General features: G+C 43.8%; 1 protein-coding gene across 1 annotated transcript in view; it reads right to left on the bottom strand.

Moving 5' to 3' along the window:
• Window positions 1-17,199, bottom strand: part of RBM34 (RNA binding motif protein 34) — a 67,323-nt gene extending 50,124 nt beyond the window's left edge. The window contains exons 1-3 of the mRNA XM_068115064.2: window positions 16,987-17,199; window positions 10,891-11,053; window positions 9,622-9,776 (exon numbers count right to left, since the gene is read on the bottom strand). Coding sequence (XP_067971165.2) covers window positions 9,622-9,776; window positions 10,891-11,053; window positions 16,987-17,027 — 359 coding nt within the window. The 5' untranslated portion in view covers window positions 17,028-17,199. The remainder of the gene's footprint in view (window positions 1-9,621; window positions 9,777-10,890; window positions 11,054-16,986) is intronic.
• Between the last annotated feature and the right edge of the window lie 3,582 nt (window positions 17,200-20,781).

Here is a 20,781-nt window from a genome sequence, read left to right as displayed (position 1 = left end):
ATCATCTTTGACCAAACCCTCTCCTTCGACAAATACACCAAACAGATCACAAAGACAGCCTTCTTTCACCTGAAAAACATCGCCCGTCTCCGTCCATCCCTCTCCTCCACGGCTGCAGAAACCCTCATCCACGCCTTCATCACCTCCCGTCTGGACTACTGCAACAGCCTCCTCTATGGTTCACCCTCAATAATCACCAATAAACTCCAATACATTCAGATCTCCGCTGCCTGTCTACTCACCCATTCCCGGACCCGTGACCACATCACCCCCGTCCTTTATAAGCTTCACTGGCTCCCCATCCCCCAGAGATTCCAGCACAAAATCCTCCTCTTGACCTACAAAGCCCTCCATAACCTGGCCCCATCCTACCTGACTGACCTCCTCTCCAGACACACTCCCACCCGCAACCTCCGCTCTGCTGGTACGAAACTCCTGCCCCCCCCCCCCCCCCATCCGGACCAAATTCAGATCCTGGGGGGACAGGACTTTCTCCATCGCTGCTCCCACCCTCTGGGACTCACTACCTCACACCATCAGAGACTCCTCCTCACTCACCACATTCAAAACATCACTCAAGACCCACCTGTTCAACACTGCATTCAACATTTAACCCACAGCATTTAACCCCTGACTATCTCTTCTCCTTCTCCTTCCTTTTGCTTTGATTATTTACCTATTGATTTTTGTCTTTTTGCACTTGTTTTTTGTACTCTGTCAAAGCGCCTTTGGGCTTCTTGAAAAGCGCTATATAAAATAAATGTATTATTATTATTATTATTATTATTTGTATGGGCAGACTACATCCACCGAAGTCAATGACGCGAGATACAAAGTCTTCTGTCTTGCCTCATCCTCCCCATGTGAACAAAGCATGCCTCCAACGAAGGATGCTTTAATTCAGCACACTAGGCGGGCCTCGTACCAAGCTGCGGTTTTTCGGTGCTCACGGCAACAAATGATCAATCCCCCGTCCCCTGATGGTTACGGATGGACATTATTAAACGACTAGCGGGGTCACCCGTGGGAATCCCACGGGCATGGATGTGTGTGACGAATTTTAAATATATGTCGACTGTTATTTTAGGCGGTGTATTTTCGTTTATCATCATGGCGCGATTTTAAAATATATATCTCTGCATTTTCCTCTCCAATACCTCCTCACACTTTACACACACACCGGCCCATGTTTACATATACACACACACAGACACAGACACACACACGTACATCGACACACATGCACACACACACGTACAGACACATTACACATATGTATCCACATATATGCACATTATACACATATACATCTACACACACACACACACACACACACACACACACACACACACACACACACACACACACACACACACACACACACACACACACACACACACACACACACACACACACACACACACACACACACACACACACGTATATATCCCACATCCCACATGTATATACATGTTTAAAGTGTACGTGCCCTTCCCCCCTCCCCCGCCCGGCAACGCTGGGTACTTCTGCTGGTAACTAATAAAATAAAAACGAAGAAATATCTCTCGGTAATTTCATGAAACTCGGTGGAATTGGATGAAATTCGCCAGGTGAATTCACTCGGTTTATTCGGTTCGGCTCGGTTCACTCGGTTTAAAGAAAAAGCGATAATGTCGACATGTTGCCGTCTGTGTCATATTGGGCGGTGTACGATACTTGTTGGCTGTTGGGCGGTGATATGGTGTATTTTAAAAAATATATCTCTGCGTTTTCCCGCGTTGCTGACACCGAGTCTAAAACCATCAATAAAAATGAAATCAGATGGTGAGTTAGATTGGAGATAAAGGCGTGAGAGAGACTCAAGATCCGAAGGATCGGATCGGATTTTCTTCCCGTTTTTTTTCAACCGAGTCTAAAACTATGTTAGCGACTGCGAAAAATGAAATGATATATTGAATTAGAATTGAAATAAATCTGTGTGAGAGAGAAAGACAGCACGGGCCTAACTAAACAGGCCTCAAAGCTATTCGAGAAGGAGGAGTGGGTGGAGCTACTCTGCAAACCGAGTAAGCCACACCCCCGGACAAACGTCCAACAGAATCATCTTCGCCTATTATAATATAGACTAGGGCATGCCCGTACTATATATAAGCTAGGACGTGCCCGTACGTGGGTGCCCGTTCCTTGCCAAAAAAAAAAATAAAATTTGTGTAGGGGTGTGTGTGTGTAAACATCCTAGGGCGTGCCCGTACGTGGGTGCAAAAAAACATGCGTGCAAACAACAACAAAAAAAAACTTTGAAACCACGTGGCAGTAACGACCACAGAACCCCCCTCCCTCTATTTACATGAATGGTTTGGTCCATTCGCAACGACCACAGAACCCCCCCCTCTATTTACATGAATGGTTTGGTCCATTCGCAAAGCCAAAGCGAACGACCACAGAACCCCCCCCCCTCTATTTACATGAATGGTTTGGTCCATTCGCAAAGCCAAAGCGAACGACCACAGAACACCCCCCCCCCCCCCCCCCCCTCTATTTACATGAATGGTTTGGTCCATTCGCAAAGCCAAAGCGAACGGCGAACGGCTAAATCGCCATAGCTCGGTAAGTACTTGTCCGATTAATTTAAAACCTTGAAAAGGCACATCCTCGGGTCCCCAGCAATATACCTGGCAAGTTTCAAGTATATCGGACCGGTAGTTGTCGAGAAACAGCGGTCACAGACAAACAAACAAACGTACAAACGTACAAACGTACAAACAAACACACAGAGATTACTGGAATTATAGATAGATGAACTCTCCATCAAATGGATGACGAAGCCCCCAGCTCCAGAGAGTATTCTAGAAATAAGCTGCAAATGTCTGAAAGCTCGTTGCGAAGGTATGCTATGCTCCTTCGTAAGTCGGGTTTGTCTTGCACCGATTTATGTTGTTGTAAGAATTGCATGAACTCCACTGAGACTATCACACAACAGCGCTTACAAGGGGATGGAGGTGTGGACATCGACAACGATGAATATCATGATGAATAACTGTTGGGTGGAATCTTTTTCCTATGGATCGAATGAGATGGGAAAGCGCAATGACCAAATTTGTCTTGTAATATCTAAGTTCTAAGTTTATAATAATAATAATAATAATAAATTTATTTTATATAGCGCTTTTCAAGAAACCCAAAGACGCTTTGACAGAGTACAAAAAACAAGTGCAAAAAGACAAAAATAAATAGGTAAGTAATCAAAGCAAAAGGAAGGAGGAGGAGAAGAGATAGTCAGGGGTTAAATGCTGTGGGTTAAATGTTAAATGCAGTGTTGAACAGGTTGGTCTTGAGTGATGTTTTGAATGTGGTGAGTGAGGAGGAGTCTCTGATGGTGTGAGGTAGTGAGTTCCAGAGGGTGGGAGCAGCGATGGAGAAGGCCCTGTCCCCCCAGGATCTGAATTTGGTCCGGATGGGGGGTGGGGGGGGGCAGGAGGTTGGTACCAGCAGAGCGGAGGTTGCGGGTGGGAGTGTGTCTGGAGAGGAGGTCAGTCAGGTAGGATGGGGCCAGGTTATGGAGGGCTTTGTAGGTCAAGAGGAGGATTTTGTACTGGATTCTCTGGGGGATGGGGAGCCAGTGAAGCTTATAAAGGATGGGGGTGATGTGGTCACGGGTCCGGGAATGGGTGAGTAGACGGGCAGCGGAGTTCTGAATGTATTGAAGTTTATTGATGATTATTGAGGGTGAACCATAGAGGAGGCTGTTGCAGTAGTCCAGACGGGAGGTGATGAAGGCGTGGATGAGGGTTTCTGCAACCGTGGAGGAGAGGGATGGACGGAGACGGGCGATGTTTTTCAGGTGAAAGAAGGCTGTCTTTGTGATTTGTTTAGTGTATTTGTCGAAGGAGAGGGTTTGATCAAAGATGATGCCAAGATTCCGGATGTGAGGGGAGGTGGATACTGGGAAACCGTCAATGTTGAGGGCGAAGTTATGGGTGGATTTGGTGAGCGTTTTTGGGCCAATGATGATTATTTCAGATTTATCATAGTTAAGTTTGAGGAAGTTGATTTGAAGCCAGGATTTTATTTCAGTGATGCAGTTTGTCAGGATAGAGTGGGTGGCGGTGGAGATTGACTTGGTGGAGATGAAAAGCTGGATGTCATCGGCAAAGCAGTGGAATTGGAGACCATGACGGCAGATTAAGTGACCAAGGGGGGACAGGTACAGGATGAAGAGGAGGGGGCCGAGAACTGAACCTTGGGGGCCACCTTGGGGGAGGGGAGCAGTGGGGGATTTGCAGTTATTGATGGAGATGAACTGGCGTCTGTCAGAGAGGTAAGATTTGATCCAAGAGAGGGCAGTGCCGGTAATGTTAAAGGTTGTTTCAAGTCTGTTCTCCCCTATGGGCCGGTGCTCCTGCCTCACACCTAGCTCGGCTTCACGCTGTTGAAACCAAAGCTTTCAGAATTATTGGAATCTCCCGCGATGAAGCTATCTCTGAGGGCCTTTCACTCACTCACCGCAGGCAGGTAGGTGGTCTTTCTGTCTTCTACCGACTCCTCTCCGGCCTTGCACCCCCAGCTCTCTCTGTGCTCTGTCCCCCAAATATTCCTACAGGTCGCACAAGATCTGCCAGCAACCCTCTGATGGTTAAACTGCCGAAATCTCGGCTCTCTGCTCACCTTCACTCTTTCATTCCTCTTTTCTCCCGCCTCTGGAACAAACTCCCTCACTCCCTTCAATCCCACTCCTCCCTCCAGGTCTTTAAAACAGCTGTTCACCACCATCTCTTATCTTCCCCCATCCAAAACCTTGATCTTTTCTACCCCCGCTAATTCACCCCAGATCCACCTTGTTTGAAATTCCAACTTCTTTCCTGGAAGTCCTGGCAGTGTCCATATGCTTTATACCTCTCCCACCGCCCCCTTCCCACGCCCCCCCCCAAAGCCCTCGCCCTCTCTCAGATCTCTCGATGTCTCCATGTCTCTCGGTCCCTGCTCTCAAATGTTGTGTTTGTGTCCTTCCCCCTCTCTCCCCATCTTGTCTACCGCTCCCTATGTTATATGTTTTATGTGTCGGTTTGTCTTTCTGTGTGATTAATGTTCGCTCTTTCACGAGCCTCGACCTTGTATACAAAAAAAAAAAAAAAAAAAAAAAAAAAAAAAGTCGGGTGAGGAGGATGGTGTGATTGATGGTGTCAAAGGTGGCGCTGAGGTCGAGGAGGATGAGAATATTGAGGTTGCCGGCGTCAGAGGAGAGGAGAAGGTCGTTGGTGATTTTGAGGAGAGCAGTTTCAGTACTGTGGTTGGAGCGGAATTCCGGCTTGGAATGTTTCATACAGGTTATGGGCAGAGAGGTGATGTTTGAGTTGAGTGGCTACAGCGTGTTCCAAAACTTTTGACAGAAAGGGTAGGTTGGAGATGGGTCTGAAGTTATTTAGGGTGTCAGGGTTGAGTCCAGGTTTTTTCAGAATGGGGGTAACAGCAGCAATTTTGAGGGATGGTGGGACGATGCCTGTAGACAGGGAGGAGTTTATTGTTGCAGTGATAAGTGGAGAGAGAGCAGGAAGGGAGGCCTTGACAAAGCTGGAGGGGATGGGGTCAAGAGTGCAGGTGGCAGTTTTCATTCCTATGAGGAGTTCAGAGAGGTCAGTAGGGGAGACTGGGGAGAATTGAGACAGGGGTTGGCAGGATAAGGGGGGGGCAGGTGGTTTGAGGGGGAGCAGGTGTGGTGGTGGTTAAGCTGTTGTCGATGTTGTCAATTTTGCTTTGGAAGAATGAAAGGAAGGAGATGCAGTTGTCTACTGTGAATGACTGGGTGGTGGTGTCCAGGGGGCTGAGGAGTTTGTTTACTGTAGAGAAGAGTGCTTTTGGGTTTCCGGAGCCAGAGTGGATAATTTGAGAGTAGTCGGCAGCGCGGGCGCGGGAGAGGGCATCTTTGTAGTGCTGCAGGTGGTCCTTGTAGGCTTGGGAGTGAATTGTGAGACCTGTTTTATTGCGGAGTCTTTCAAGTTGGCGGGCACGAGTTTTCATCAGGCGGAGTTCAGGGGTAAACCAGGGAGCAGAATGGGTGAAAGAAACTGTTTTGGTTTTTATAGGTGCAAGCTGCTCGAGGCAGAAGGAGAGAGTGTGGTTGTAGTAGTCAGTGAGGTCAGAAGGGGTGTGGAGGTCAACGAAGGGAGAAGTGGACATTTTTTCAGAGAGGGTGGATGAGAATGAGGTAGGTGAAAGAGAGTTTAGCTTACGGAAGTTGATAATGCGATAATGCCTTGGTGCTGGGGTGGGGATGTTGATGGTCATAGTGATGGCTAAGTGGTCAGAGAGGGTGAGGTCGGAGCTGGAGAGATGGTGCAAAATTAGTCCAGTAGAGCAGACAAGGTCGAGAATGTGACCACGGTTATGGGTAGGAAAGTTGACATGTTGAGTGAGGTTAAAGCAGGTGAGTAAATCAGTGAAGTCAGTGGTTATTGTGGAGTCAGTGGAGTCCATGTGGATTTTGAAATCACCGAGGAGGAGGATTGAGGGGTAGAAGGAACAGAGCTGGGTCAGAAAGTAAGAGAAGTCAGACAGGAATGATGGGTGTGGTTTGGGAGGGCGGTAGACGACTGCCATGACTGACTAAGTGTGTGACCAGAGAGTTTAAAAGCCAGGTGTTCAAATGATGGAGCAGATGAGATGGAGATGAGGCTGGTCTTGATGTCCTGTCGGTGAATTACGGCAATTCCACCACTTCGGCCCTCCGAGCGTGGTTTATTGATGTATGAATATCCATTGGGTGTAGTGAGGTTGAGTGAGAAGTAGTCCAGAGGTTGTTGCCAGGTTTCAGTGAGACAGAGAAAGTCCAGTTTATTGTCCAGAATGTAGTCGTTCAGGATGTGGCTTTTGTTGTTGAGGGACCGGGTATTGAACAGAGTGAGCTTCATGTTGCTTTGTACGGTGGGGATGAACTCGGGTGATTTTGCCAGGGTTTGCAGACATGAGGCGCGATTGTGTGTGTTGCTGTGATGACGTAGTCGATAAGTGGGAGTGCGCTGAGCTGACCAGAGTACGGGAATGGAGTGACCTGTTTGTAAGTAAACAAACTTGCGACCGGAGCCTCTATGAATGTATCTGGGTCGTCGCAGGAGTCCGTGGTATTTGATTGCAGAGATGCATGATGGGGTGGAGTGAGTGTTGAGCAGAAGAAGCCTTGCGGTGGAGTACCTTAGAGCCATGCCAGGCAGGAGTGAAGGGGACGAGGACGAGGCCAAGGCCGAGGACGAGCAGGCCTTGCCAGTGCGCGACGTGCAGGACGTGAAGGCCAAGGACGTGCAGGCCGGGCTCAACAACCGCAGCGGCAAACCAAGACAGCAAAGGCCGCAGCGGCAAAGGACCGCAGCCACAAACCAAGACGGCAAAGGCCGCAGCGACAAACGACCGTAGCCACAAACCAAGACAGCAAAGGCCGCAGCGACAAACGACCGTAGCCGCAAACCAAGACAGCAAAGGCCGCAGCGGCAAACGACCGCAGCGGCAAACCAAGACAGCAAAGGCCACAGCGGCAAACCGGGCGACTTGCTCACCCCGGCCTCGTGGTGTTCCAGCGGCAAACCGCCCTTGTCCACGCGCAACCGCAGCCGCAAACAAGACAGCAAAGGGTAGGAGAGGCGTAAGACGCCCCGAGAGCGGGCCTGAGGCAACGGTGGAAGAGCCGGGCAGGCAAAGCCGGGACCGAGCAGAGAGCAGACCCAACGGCCAGAAAGTCGCCAAGACCACCAGAAAAGCAGACTATATACAATGACCCAGTCGGAGAAGCGGCGAACAAATAACGCCAGCGCCCTCTCGCAGACCGGACTGGAATTATGATAAATTTATCATAATAAATTATGTTCTAATAATAAATAATATAAAATAATAAATAATAATAATAAATAATATTATCTAATAATAAATAAAAATAATAAATAATAAATAATTTATGTTCTACGTTTATGGCATTTTCCATTCACTTTGTAATGTTTTGACGTAAAGAATGCTACTTGAGCCGTGGACATTCAGAATTTTCACATACATCGAAGACTGTATCTTTGCGCATTGACACGACGGTGAATAAACTATCATGCGATTTACTTCAGGTGTGTGCATTATTATTATCTATGGATTGATAGTTATTGCATCAATGGATTATCATGTATTCATCGGATTCATACCGCCGACCATAATACCAAGCTTCCCTACTCTACATTCACTATGCTATCCCTGGTCATCATGCGGTCCCCATATGCATCTGGAGGCATTTTTAGTGTCGCCCCCTTCATCCGGTTTTCCAGACAACCACGAAACGTCCTCAATAAGCAGTATCCCTTCCATATGCCAAGCTTACCCATTTTCGAGAGGATATCTCTGATGGTTTCGAAAATATTTTGGGTTAATTTCGGAGAAATTCATTGAATTTTACAGTAGGTACGTACGACAAAAGTACATTTTTTACATTTCCGCTGTATGATGCGTGCGTAAGTAAGAGCCTTCAAAACTGACAGGGCCACAGAACCATGGGAGGTCTGTGCCTAGCAAAAATTCCTCGGCTGAATTATATGTACTGATGGAGATACCACGCCGCAAAGTCGGCACCGGAGCTAAAAAACTGCCCTTTTGACTCTACATGACCTAGTTTGATGTGGTCGTTCACGGAAACTGGCAGGATTTCAGAGTTAAACTTTTAACACAAGGTCAGGCATGTTATATACATAAAAAAATGCATAGAAATCGTAGTCCCACGAGTTCGGAACGAAACTCTTTTTTTGGCACTATTTCAGGCCTCAGCTTGAGGCCTACAAGCCGGTGTTGTACGCGGCCGCTGCCTGCTTGTCTTCCACAGGCTATTGTTGTAAGGGAGGGGAACTAATTAATGTATGCACTAAGGACCTATCTAAGTGTTTAAATGAGTGCGTTGCCATAAGGGACAAAGGAATGATTACCAGGTCTGACACACAGGGGTCTTATCTTAGTCCCTACAACTATTTAACACACGAACATCCTTGTATGTTCGCAGGTATACACTTACCCCGAAAAACCGCCTAAAAACACAGAACTTATTACAAGGTAGATTCCCTATCGCGACAGTCGAAGCATGTTACCTATTCAGATCTACCTGGCTCTATATATCACTCTACCCCCGACATAACAATACTTTAGTTTACGTTTTGTATCTCACTGATCGGCTGAATCTGGATTTGGACCTGAACCAGAATCTAATCGGCCTGTTCTTGTCAGCTAGCCAACTCATCAATCTAGTTTCGCCATAATTCGTCCACATTTTGGAACATCACGATATATATCGTCTCTGGCCCCATCACTCAATGGTGCAGAATCACTCCAGAAATATTTTTAAAATTCTCACATCCAGATCTGGATCTTCACGAAAATCAAACCGATCCGCCCCCCGTCATACACACAAACGAGTCCACAAAGTTTTGCCTGAATCCGTCCATAATTATTTGAAATATCCCGCTCACAGACAAACAGCTGGGGGTGAAAAGGTAACTTCCAGCAACCTTCGGTGGCAGAGGTAATAAATGCTCAAATAATACCTTCCAACAAACCAAGGTTCAAATCCATTGTCACAATTGTCCAGCACCATTTTCTGTTGCGTATACACACCTTTGGGCAATTCTCCGAGCTGCTGGTGACTTTAAGACCTCGTGCAGGGTCGTTTTCTCGACTTGAGTGCTTCGTGCCTGTGCAGCCTTTGATGGCTTGCAGATGATGGCAGCAATGGGCGAGCCTTTTTTTATTTGGGCTTCACCATCATCGGACTGCCGAGTAAAGTGCATTCCATCACCATTGTCATAAATTTATGTGATATCAAGACAAATGCATCGAAATATATGGTTGGTATCTGTAACAAAAATAGGGGCAATACCCCTGGGCGCTCACTTGGATCCCTTTTGATTTGATTAACATAATAAAGCAGTATACTATACTGACTAAAGATATTTTAAACAGTATCACAGTATTTTACAACAATTTCAGTGGTTGCTAGGAGACAGGGCAGAATGTACAATCATACTAATGTAATCATAAGACTTTAAGCAAACAAACCAAAAAATACCTGTTATGGGGAGCAACCCCCTCCCCCTCCCCTCCATAGACCCTCTTAGACCCCAATTTCTCTAATGCCGTGAACAAACATTGGTACAACATGGATGATAAAGGTTCTGATCAAGCTTAATCAAAATGTGTGTGCAGTTTCAGAGAAGAGAGCCAATACATATTTTAGGGGAACCACTCGTAGGTGTGGATGACGCACAAAATATGCAACAGAGAAAAATGTAAATACCAATTTTGGGGGGCAAACCCGTGATTTTTTTTAATGCCATGAATATATTTTGGTACATCACAGGTGATGAAGGTTGGGGTCAAGTTTCATCAACATTGTGTGTTTGGTTCAAGCGATAATGACTGAATGTTTACAGACTGACTGACTTACTTACTTACCGACGCTGCTCAATTGCATAAGCTCACCGGACTAAAATCCGGGTGAGCTAAAAATGGTACCGTTGGAACTCTAACGATGATTTTATCTGAAACAAAAATGTGTCCATTTAATTAAAAAGATGCCCCTTTTAAAATCCATCTTTCCAGCATTGAGGAAGAAGATCAGGAATGGGAGTTTGAATGTAGCGGTTCCAACTGCAACATTTATTATTCTACAACAGGAACACTTCAGAAGAACACGGGAAGAGCACACAAAATTTCCGTCCTAATCAAGTCCGAATTCGTCCACAGCTTTTTGAAATATCCACCTCACATACAAACAGACAGACAGACGAGAAAACATAACCTCCACTCACCTGCGGTGGCGGAGGTAATACATAAATGCAATTAGCAAATGCTATTGAATAAAATTAGAAAGTGAATAACACCTACCCGTTTCGGAGGAACAGCTACAAAACTGGGTCTTATTCCAGGTCCCTGGGGAGCAGGTGACCCAAAGAGTTCTGCCAGGCGGTTGCTGAAATTTCCTGACGAGTGCTGTATGCAGCTGGCCACCTGGCCAACGGTGTATTCTTCATCCAGCTCAGCCTCACGTCTTGGTTGTGAGGAATAAAAAGGAGGTTCAGATAACGTGTGGGTTTTATGGATGAGATCATTCCTTAATAACGTGCCATAGTCACAGGACAACACGAAAGGACAACTGTAGTTACAGGTTTGCAAAGCAAGGAGTTACAATTAGTTCCTCATATTGTGTGCATTGCTAACATGTGGAGGTCCATAATGACACCTTGATTGGAAATCCTGAGAGAAGAGATCAGGTGGTGATCCCAAAGTTGCACGATGTGTGATTGAAATATTCCAAGGAGAGATGACATGAGGTGCCATGGGCTGCAATCTCAGTCTTCACATGTTAAACATCTCGTAACCGGGTTACCTCCTTTCTAATGTAGTAGCAGGGATCCACAAAACTCTCCATTTTATGGGGCGGTGCATAGGCAACAAAGCACTGGCTCGCATGCTCCAGGAAATTTCTGTTTAGCAATGCAAAGGTAGGGCATGGCGATTGTGAACAGGCTGACCAGGTGTCCCATATTTTACAGGGATTGTCATGCTTTTTACTCAAATGTCCCATGTCCCGCATCCCGTTTCAAACCTTCCCGGGAAGCGATTTGTCTCGTATTTTTCGTCCTCCAAACAATATTTGAAAAGGGAAAGGAAAGGTGAAATGCAGCACTGGCGCATACGCTTCCATCATGGCAACAATATGCCATCAATAAGGCCAAGCATCAGCCGGAAATGAAACACTGTCATGGCGTCATAGGGCTCGGGACTGGGATTGATGTAATATTAAAAGGCCAAAGTTCACAGAAAAAGAGGAAGTCGTCCACAAAAAGGATGTGCATCTTTCGTGAGGAATGGCTGTTCCCCGCCTCCCCCAACAGAATGCTGCAGGAAGCATACACAAGGCTAAATTGATGGTTACCGCATATCAAGCAGCATGCTGCAGGAAGCGCACACACATGCCGAAATTGATGGTTACCGCATATCAAGCAGAATGCTGCAGGAAGCATTCACAAGGCTAAATTGATGGTTACCGCACATCAAGCAGCATGCTGCAGGAAGCATGCACAAGTCTAAATTGATGATTACCGCATATCAAGCGGCACGCTGCAGGAAGCATTCACAAGTCTAAATTGATGGTTACCACATATCAAGCAGCATGCTGCAGGAAGCATGCACAAGTCTAAATTGATGATTACCGCATATCAAGCGGCACGCTGCAGGAAGCATGCACATGTCTAAATTGATGGTTACTACATATCAAGCGGCACGCTGCAGGAAGCATTCACAAGTCTAAATTGATGATTACCGCATATCAAGCGGCACGCTGCAGGAAGTATTCACAAGTCTAAACTGATGATTACCGCATATCAAGCGGCATGCTGCAGGAAGCATTCACAAGTCTAAATTGATGATTACCGCATATCAAGCGGCACGCTGCAGGAAGCATTCACAAGTCTAAATTGATGGTTACCGCATATCAAGCAGCATGTTGCAGGAAGTGTGCACATGTCTAAATTGATGGTTACCGCATATCAAGCGGCACGCTGCAGGAAGCATTCACAAGTCTAAATTGATGGTTACCGCATATCAAGCAGCATGTTGCAGGAAGTATGCACAAGTCTAAATTGATTGTGACCGCATATCAAGCAGCATGCTACAGCAAGCACGTACAAGTCTAAATTGATGGTTACCACATATCAAGCAGCATGCTGCATTGCTGCAGGAAGCACAAGTCTAAATTGATGGTTACCGCATATCAAGCAGCATGTTGCAAGAAGCACATACAAGTCTAAATTGATGGTCGCAGCAACAAGCCGAGGGATCAAAACCTTCTTCACAGTCAAAGACTTCAGAAACAGAAAATGTAACCTGGATAAATAAACATTCTAAAGAAAGTTTGGTAAATATTTACTTTTTCACATAAACATGTTGTGATTCTGATTTTCTCATCAACTTTTTAAGATGAACTTCCAACATTTTTCCAACTTTTAGTGCAAGTTTCCAGATGGAAGCACGTTGTTTTCACGTTATTTGTTGAGTAGAACATAGTTATTTCAGAGTAAAGATCAAATTACTGAAAACTTTTTGCCTTAACATGTAAATATGGAGCTGCTTATCTATTTGATCGAAGGAGCAACGAACCCGATGGACGCGATAATTCCCATTTTAATAATGTCCACTCTGTCCACCCCGAACCGCCAGGACTTTTATTGGGTTCTAAAGGGTAAATCTAAAGGGCTCTACAGGGTAATTGCAGTGTGTTCTAAAGGGTAAATGTGGTGTTCTAAAGGGCAATTGCAATGGGTTCTAAAGCGTAATTGTAGTGGGTTCTAAAGGGTAATTGTAGTGTGTTCTAAAGGGTAATTGTAGTGTGTTCTAAAGGGTAATTGTGAAATATTCTAAAGGGTAATTCTAATGGGTTCTAAAGCGTAATTGTAGTGCGTTCTAAAGGATAATTGAAGTGGGTTCTAAAGGATAATTGTAGTGGGTTCTAAAGGTCAATTGTAGTGTGTTCTAAAGGATAATTGTAAAGTGTTCTAAAGGATAATTGTAGTGTGTTCTAAAGGATAATTGTAGTGTGTTCTAAAGGGTAATTGTAGTGTGTTCTAAAGGCTAATTGTAAAGTGTTCTAAAGGATAATTGTAGTGTGTTCTAAAGGATAATTGTACTGTGTTCTAAAGGATAATTGTAAAGTGTTCTAAAGGATAATTGTAGTGTGTTCTAAAGGCTAATTGTAAAGTGTTCTAAAGGGTAATTGTAGTGTGTTCTAAAGGATAATTGTAAAGTGTTCTAAAGGGTAATTGTACTGTGTTCTAAAGGATAATTGTAGTGTGTTCTAAAGGATAATTGTAGTGTGTTCTAAAGGATAATTGTAAAGTGTTCTAAAGGGTAATTGTAGTGTGTTCTAAAGGGTAATTGTAGTGTGTTCTAAAGGATAATTGTAAAGTGTTCTAAAGGATAATTGTAGTGTGTTCTAAAGGGTAATTGTAGTGTGTTCTAAAGGATAATTGTAAAGTGTTCTAAAGGATAATTGTACTGTGTTCTAAAGGGTAATTGTAGTGTGTTCTAAAGGATAATTGTAGTGTGTTCTAAAGGATAATTGTAAAGTGTTCTAAAGGATAATTGTAAAGTGTTCTAAAGGGTAATTGTAGTGTGTTCTAAAGGATAATTGTACTGTGTTCTAAAGGGTAATTGTAGTGTGTTCTAAAGGATAATTGTAAAGTGTTCTAAAGGATAATTGTAGTGTGTTCTAAAGGATAATTGTAAAGTGTTCCAAGGATAATTGTAAAGTGTTCTAAAGGATAATTGTAGTGTGTTCTAAAGGATAATTGTAAAGTGTTCTAAAGGATAATTGTAGTGTGTTCTAAAGGATAATTGTAAAGTGTTCTAAAGGATAATTGTAGTGTGTTCTAAAGGATAATTGTAGTGTGTTCTAAAGGATAATTGTAGTGTGTTCTAAAGGGTAATTGTAGTGTGTTCTAAAGGATAATTGTAAAGTGTTCTAAAGGATAATTGTAGTGTGTTCTAAAGGATAATTGTAGTGTGTTCTAAAGGATAATTGTAGTGTGTTCTAAAGGATAATTGTAAAGTGTTCTAAAGGATAATTGTAAAGTGTTCTAAAGGATAATTGTAGTGTGTTCTAAAGGATCATTGTAAAGTGTTCTAAAGGGTAATTGTAGTGTGTTCTAAAGGATAATTGTAAAGTGTTCTAAAGGATAATTGTAGTGTGTTCGAAAGGATAATTGTAAAGTGTTCTAAAGGATAATTGTAGTGTGTTCTAAAGGATAATTGTAGTGTGTTCTAAAGGATAATTGTAGTGTGTTCTAAAGGGTAATTGTAGTGTGTTCTAAAGGATAATTGTAAAGTGTTCTAAAGGATAATTGTAGTGTGTTCTAAAGGATAATTGTAAAGTGTTCTAAAGGATAATTGTAAAGTGTTCTAAAGGATAATTGTAGTGTGTTCTAAAGGATAATTGTAGTGTGTTCTAAAGGATAATTGTAAAGTGTTCTAAAGGATAATTGTAAAGTGTTCTAAAGGATAATTGTAGTGTGTTCTAAAGGATAATTGTAGTGTGTTCTAAAGGATAATTGTAGTGTGTTCTAAAGGATAATTGTAGTGTGTTCTAAAGGATAATTGTAGTGTGTTCTAAAGGGTAATTGTAGTGTGTTCTAAAGGATAATTGTAAAGTGTTCTAAAGGATAATTGTAAAGTGTTCTAAAGGATAATTGTAGTGTGTTCTAAAGGATAATTGTAGTGTGTTCTAAAGGATAATTGTAGTGTGTTCTAAAGGGTAATTGTAGTGTGTTCTAAAGGATAATTGTAAAGTGTTCTAAAGGATAATTGTAGTGTGTTCTAAAGGATAATTGTAAAGTGTTCTAAAGGATAATTGTAAAGTGTTCTAAAGGATAATTGTAGTGTGTTCTAAAGGATAATTGTAGTGTGTTCTAAAGGATAATTGTAGTGTGTTCTAAAGGGTAATTGTAGTGTGTTCTAAAGGATAATTGTAAAGTGTTCCAAAGGGTAATTGTAGTGTGTTCTAAAGGATAATTGTACTGTGTTCTAAAGGATAATTGTAAAGTGTTCTAAAGGGTAATTGTAGTGTGTTCTAAAGGATAATTGTAAAGTGTTCTAAAGGATAATTGTAGTGTGTTCTAAAGGGTAATTGTAGTGTGTTCTAAAGGATAATTGTAAAGTGTTCTAAAGGGTAATTGTAGTGTGTTCTAAAGGATAATTGTAAAGTGTTCTAAAGGATAATTGTAGTGTGTTCTAAAGGATAATTGTAAAGTGTTCTAAAGGGTAATTGTAGTGGGTTCTAAAGGGTAATTGTGATGTGTTCTAAAGGGTAATTGTAGTGGGTTCTAAAGGATAATTGTAGTGGGTTCTAAAGGTCAATTGTAGGGTGTTCTAAAGGATAATTGTAAAGTGTTCTAAAGGATAATTGTAGTGTGTTCTAAAGGATAATTGTAAAGTGTTCTAAAGGGTAATTGTAGTGGGTTCTAAAGGGTAATTGTGATGTGTTCTAAAGGGTAATTGTAGTGGGTTCTAAAGGGCAATTGTGATGTGTTCTAAAGGTTAATTGTAGTGGGTTCTAAAGGGCAATTGTAGTGGGTTCTAAAGGGTAATTGTGATGTTCTAAAGCGTAATTGTAGTGGGTTCTAAAGAGTAATTGTAGTGGGTTCTAAAGGGTAATTGTAGTGGGTTCTAAAGGATAATTGTAGTGGGTTATAAAGGATAATTGTAGTGGGTTCTAAAGGGTAATTGTAGTGTGTTCTAAAGGGTAATTGTGAAGTATTCTAAAGGGTAATGCTAATGGGTTCTAAAGCGTAATTGTAGTGCGTTCTAAAGGATAATTGAAGTGGGTTCTAAAGGGTAATTGTGATGTGTTCTAAAGCGTAATTGTAGTGGGTTCTAAAGGGTAATTGTAGTGGGTTCTAAAGGGCAATTCTAATGGGTTCTAAAGGGTAACTATTATGGATTCTAAAGGGTAATTGTAGTGGGTTCTAAAGGGTAATTGTAATGGGTTCTAAAAGGTAATTATTATGGGTTCTAAAGGGTAATTGCCTGAGTGTCCCGTATTTTATTTTTCCTCCGACCTGGTCACCCTGATCGTGAATACGACAGGTTCGACGATGTGTGCTTGAAATATTCCGAGAGATGACAAGACTGAGAGCTCCTCGTAACCGCCTCCTGCAAGCTTAGTTAGTCTAGCTCTACGCCGAATCCACTGTGGTAGTACTGTACGAGTAGTGGCGATGCCCTTCCTCAGATGTGGTGACCAAAACTGTACACAACATTACATTCTACTGTCTACATGAGCCCGAGGCCGAGGCCTCCAAATTCATGTACTGTACCAGTGACAAAGATGACGGCGATGATGACGAAACATACACATTGTGCCTTCTGTAAAATATTGCGTTGCTGACGAAAAAAAATCCCAATGTAGTTGTGCTACACTCTACTCACTTATCAACCTTGGTCTTGGACTTCTTCCTTTGAACAACCATCTCAACAACGCATTATTCAGGGCCGCGAGTGATTCGAGGGAGCACGTGACCGCTGAAGCACCAATCACACTATCACAGCCACATACGAGCTCTTCCTCGTGGTGATATTATTTTATTATTCCTTCAGCTCAGGTACTGTATTTGCAACTACAACGACATTTTAAAATACCGTACGATTTCTGGATCTGAAGCTCAAGTACTAGCATCTGTTAAAAAATGTACCATACTGTGAAACTTTTGTCCAAAAGGCCAAAAACCTTTGCAAGACTGTCACTCACCACACCATCATGAACAACATACAGCGTGTTAATGAATATGAATCTGTTTATGATAATTATACACGGTGGGCGGAATTGCAGTTAAAGGATAAAATTTGAAGAGTGACGCAGACGCAGTCGTCATTGCGTCACAATAATTGACACTTATAATGGAAAATACATATTTTAGAAGAAAAAAAAAAAACAAGGGGAAAATAGAAAATAAATAAAGAAAATGTGGAACAAATTATTTATAGATAATTATTTATAGAAGTTACAAATACACAAAGGTGGAACCCATGGGAAGGGAACAACTTAGCGGACTGGAGTTTCATGTAGATTAGGGCTTAGGGGTGTGTTCCGTTAGCAAGCAGCTTACTATCGCTCGCCAAACGGCTTGCTTGATTCATGGCGCTCAAGCAATATTGCATTCGACGGAAAGGAGCGCTCGGAACCGCTTAACAACATGGCGGTCTCCATGGAAACAATGCTGTCTTAGTACTCGAGCAAATGTTTTCTCGATCCTCTCGTAACAACAACTTCCCCAAACGGATTCATTGCGTTTACAGCGGATACAGAGTACGAGGAAGAGGGAAATAAAGATAAACAAGCGTTACGCCGAGGTCCCCCGTCGGTGAAGTGATGTGAGTTGACAAAGTGGAACACGCAGAAAACATGCTATGATATGATATTTCGCTCACAAGGTTCAGACATACATGGAGGCAGCCATCTTGGATTTTGACGTGGCGACCCAATTTTCAATAGCGTTCTTCCTAATATGCCGAGATACACCCACACACCAAATTAGAAGTTGGTACTTCGCTTATTTTTCAAGATATTCATCTCACAAGGTTCAGACATACATGGCGGCGGCCATCTTGGATTTTGACGTGGCGACCCAATTTTAAACAGCGTTCTTGCTTGTGCGTAGATACACCCACACACCAGATTAGAAGTTGGTACTTCGCTTATTTTTCAAGATATTTCGCTCACAAGGTTCAGACATATATATGGTGGCGGCCATCTTGAATTTTGACGTGGCGACCCAATTTTCAACAGCGTTCTTCCTTATGCCGAGATACACCCACACACCAAATTAGAAGTTGGTACTTCGCTTATTTTTCAAGATATTCATCTCACAAGGTTCAGACATACATGGCGGCGGCCATCTTGACTTTTGACGTGGCGACCCAATTTTAAACAGCGTTCTTACTTGTGCCTAGATACACCCACACACCAGATTAGACGTTGGTACTTCGTTTATTTTTCGAGATATTTCGCTCACAAGTTTCAGACATATTTATGGTGGCGGCCATCTTGGATTTTGACGTGGCGACCTAATTTTCAATAGCGTTCGCCCTTATGCCTAGATACACCCACACACCAGATTAGAAGTTGGTACTTCGCTTATTTTTCAAGATATGCAGGTTACAAGGTTCAGACATACATGGCATCAGACATACATGGTGGCGGCCATCTTGGATTTTGACGTGGGTTGCACCCACACACCAAATTCGAATGCGGTCCTTCGCTTATGCACGCACGCACACACGCACGCCCGCACGCACGCACGGACGGACACACGGACGGAGGGGAAAGCCATAGTCCCCCTTTCGCTCCGCTGTGCGACGGGGGACAATAAAGGGGGAGTCAGAAGGAAGAGGTCTCCACAGAGCTTATATATGGACCCTACCATTGTGCATTTGGGGGGGTGGGGGAGGACTGGAGTGAATGGGTTTGCATGTTTGTAGATCTTGAAGTTTTGTATGAAAAGTCGAAATAACAACAAAGGTATGAAGAACTGCACATTTTAATAATACTACCAGTACCAGAGTACCCAACCTCTGAGGGGGTAGAGTTTGCGCCTTGCTTGCCGAAAACAAGTAGAGTGTGGTGCTATGCACACACAACTCGTTTGCCAAGAAGGTAGGCCACAACGAGTTGTACAAACCAAAACACTTTATTCTAGGCTCGCACGTAAGCACTGGGCGGGCTCGACTTTCGAGCCCGCATATATGTCCCGAGGCCACGCCTTGCCCTCGGGCGTGGCCGGTCGGCCGAAAGGCAGGGCATGTATTTCAGTTCAACCCTGCGCCTCATGACGCCTTTGCTCCGGGCGTGGCCCGAGCCGTGCTTCCACGCCCGGTCGCTCGCGTCACCCACTGGTGCGCGGAATTATTACCCGCTGGCATTGTGTCCGCCACATGCGCCCCCCCCCAGAATTCCTGCACACCTGAAGGGTGAGCTTGCGGGGAAGCCGGATGACCCAGCCGAAACGCCCTCTGGCGATGCGTGCAGGGCTGGGGGGTGGCGGGACGGCGAGGGTGGGGGGTGCCGGGGGTCTGCCCGCCGGGGGGCAGCCTCGACGCGGAGGCAGAGCTGCTTGCGGGGGGTGGTCCAGGTCGAGGTGGGCCGGCTTGAGGCGGTCCACAGAGATACGATCTGGAGTACCGCCGATGTCCACGGTGAAGTGCTTGTCCCCGGTCTCCAGCACGCGAAAGGGCCCGTCGTACGGGGGCCGCAGCGGTGCCCGGTGGGCGTCGTGCCGGACAAAAACGTACTCCGCCGTGTGAAGCTCCGGGGCGACGTGTGAGGACGGGCAACCGTGGTGAGTAGGTGATAAATGTTGCTTCTGGGACACCTCCGTTTAACATGGGAAATCCCTATCTAATGTCATTTACCCCCCTGTCTTTTTCAAAAATCATAAACACCTCTATTTCTCCCTCTATGAACCTATAATCCTTCTCACCTTATGAACCTATAATCCTTCTCGCCTTATGAACCTATAATCCTTCTCACCTTATGAACCTATGATTTTCTTCCTTTATGAACCTATAATCCTTCTAGCCTTATGAACCTATGATCCTTCTCACTTACATGTAATTTTTACCCTATTCCCCCCACTACCCCCTTAATGTAGTTCCTTAGACCACTCTACTACTGAGCCTATAAATATATTATCTCTTTCTAACTTTTTAAAGAGTTCCATTCTCCTATAGAACTCATCCCCATCAAGTATATTTATAAAGTATACAGGTTCCTTAACCTTTTGTTGTGAAAGTATAAAGTGGTATGTTTCACGGAGGGTTCTTGTTTGACCTCCTCCTCTCCCACATACCATTTTAAAATTATAATATTTATTATCCGATTGATAACCATTAAAGTTCTCACTCCACTCTAATATATTTTTCTTCCCGCCCTCCATTACCCCACTTAACAAATGAATACGTTTATCCGTCTTGAGAACCTTCTGACCAGTGATTCTCTCAACCTCTTGAATCTGAAAATTTTCACATTCGTTATGTTTTCCATTTATATACCAAGGTTGATTACACCTCCACTCTTTAGTCTGGTTGATACTTGGTTCTATCATTTATATAATAGTAAAAAAGGTGGCGGTAGCCCGTTAAAATCCCTAACCCCCCTTTTTAACTTATCACTTATATATATATCTTATCACTTATATATATCTTATCACTTATATATCTTATCACTTA

Source organism: Myxine glutinosa, chromosome 5 (genome assembly GCF_964187855.1).
Source record: "Myxine glutinosa chromosome 5, kmMyxGlut1.1, whole genome shotgun sequence".
Lineage (NCBI taxonomy): Eukaryota > Metazoa > Chordata > Myxini > Myxiniformes > Myxinidae > Myxine > Myxine glutinosa.
Note: the sequence above shows the minus strand (reverse complement) of the source record. Positions and strands in the feature narration are given on the sequence as shown.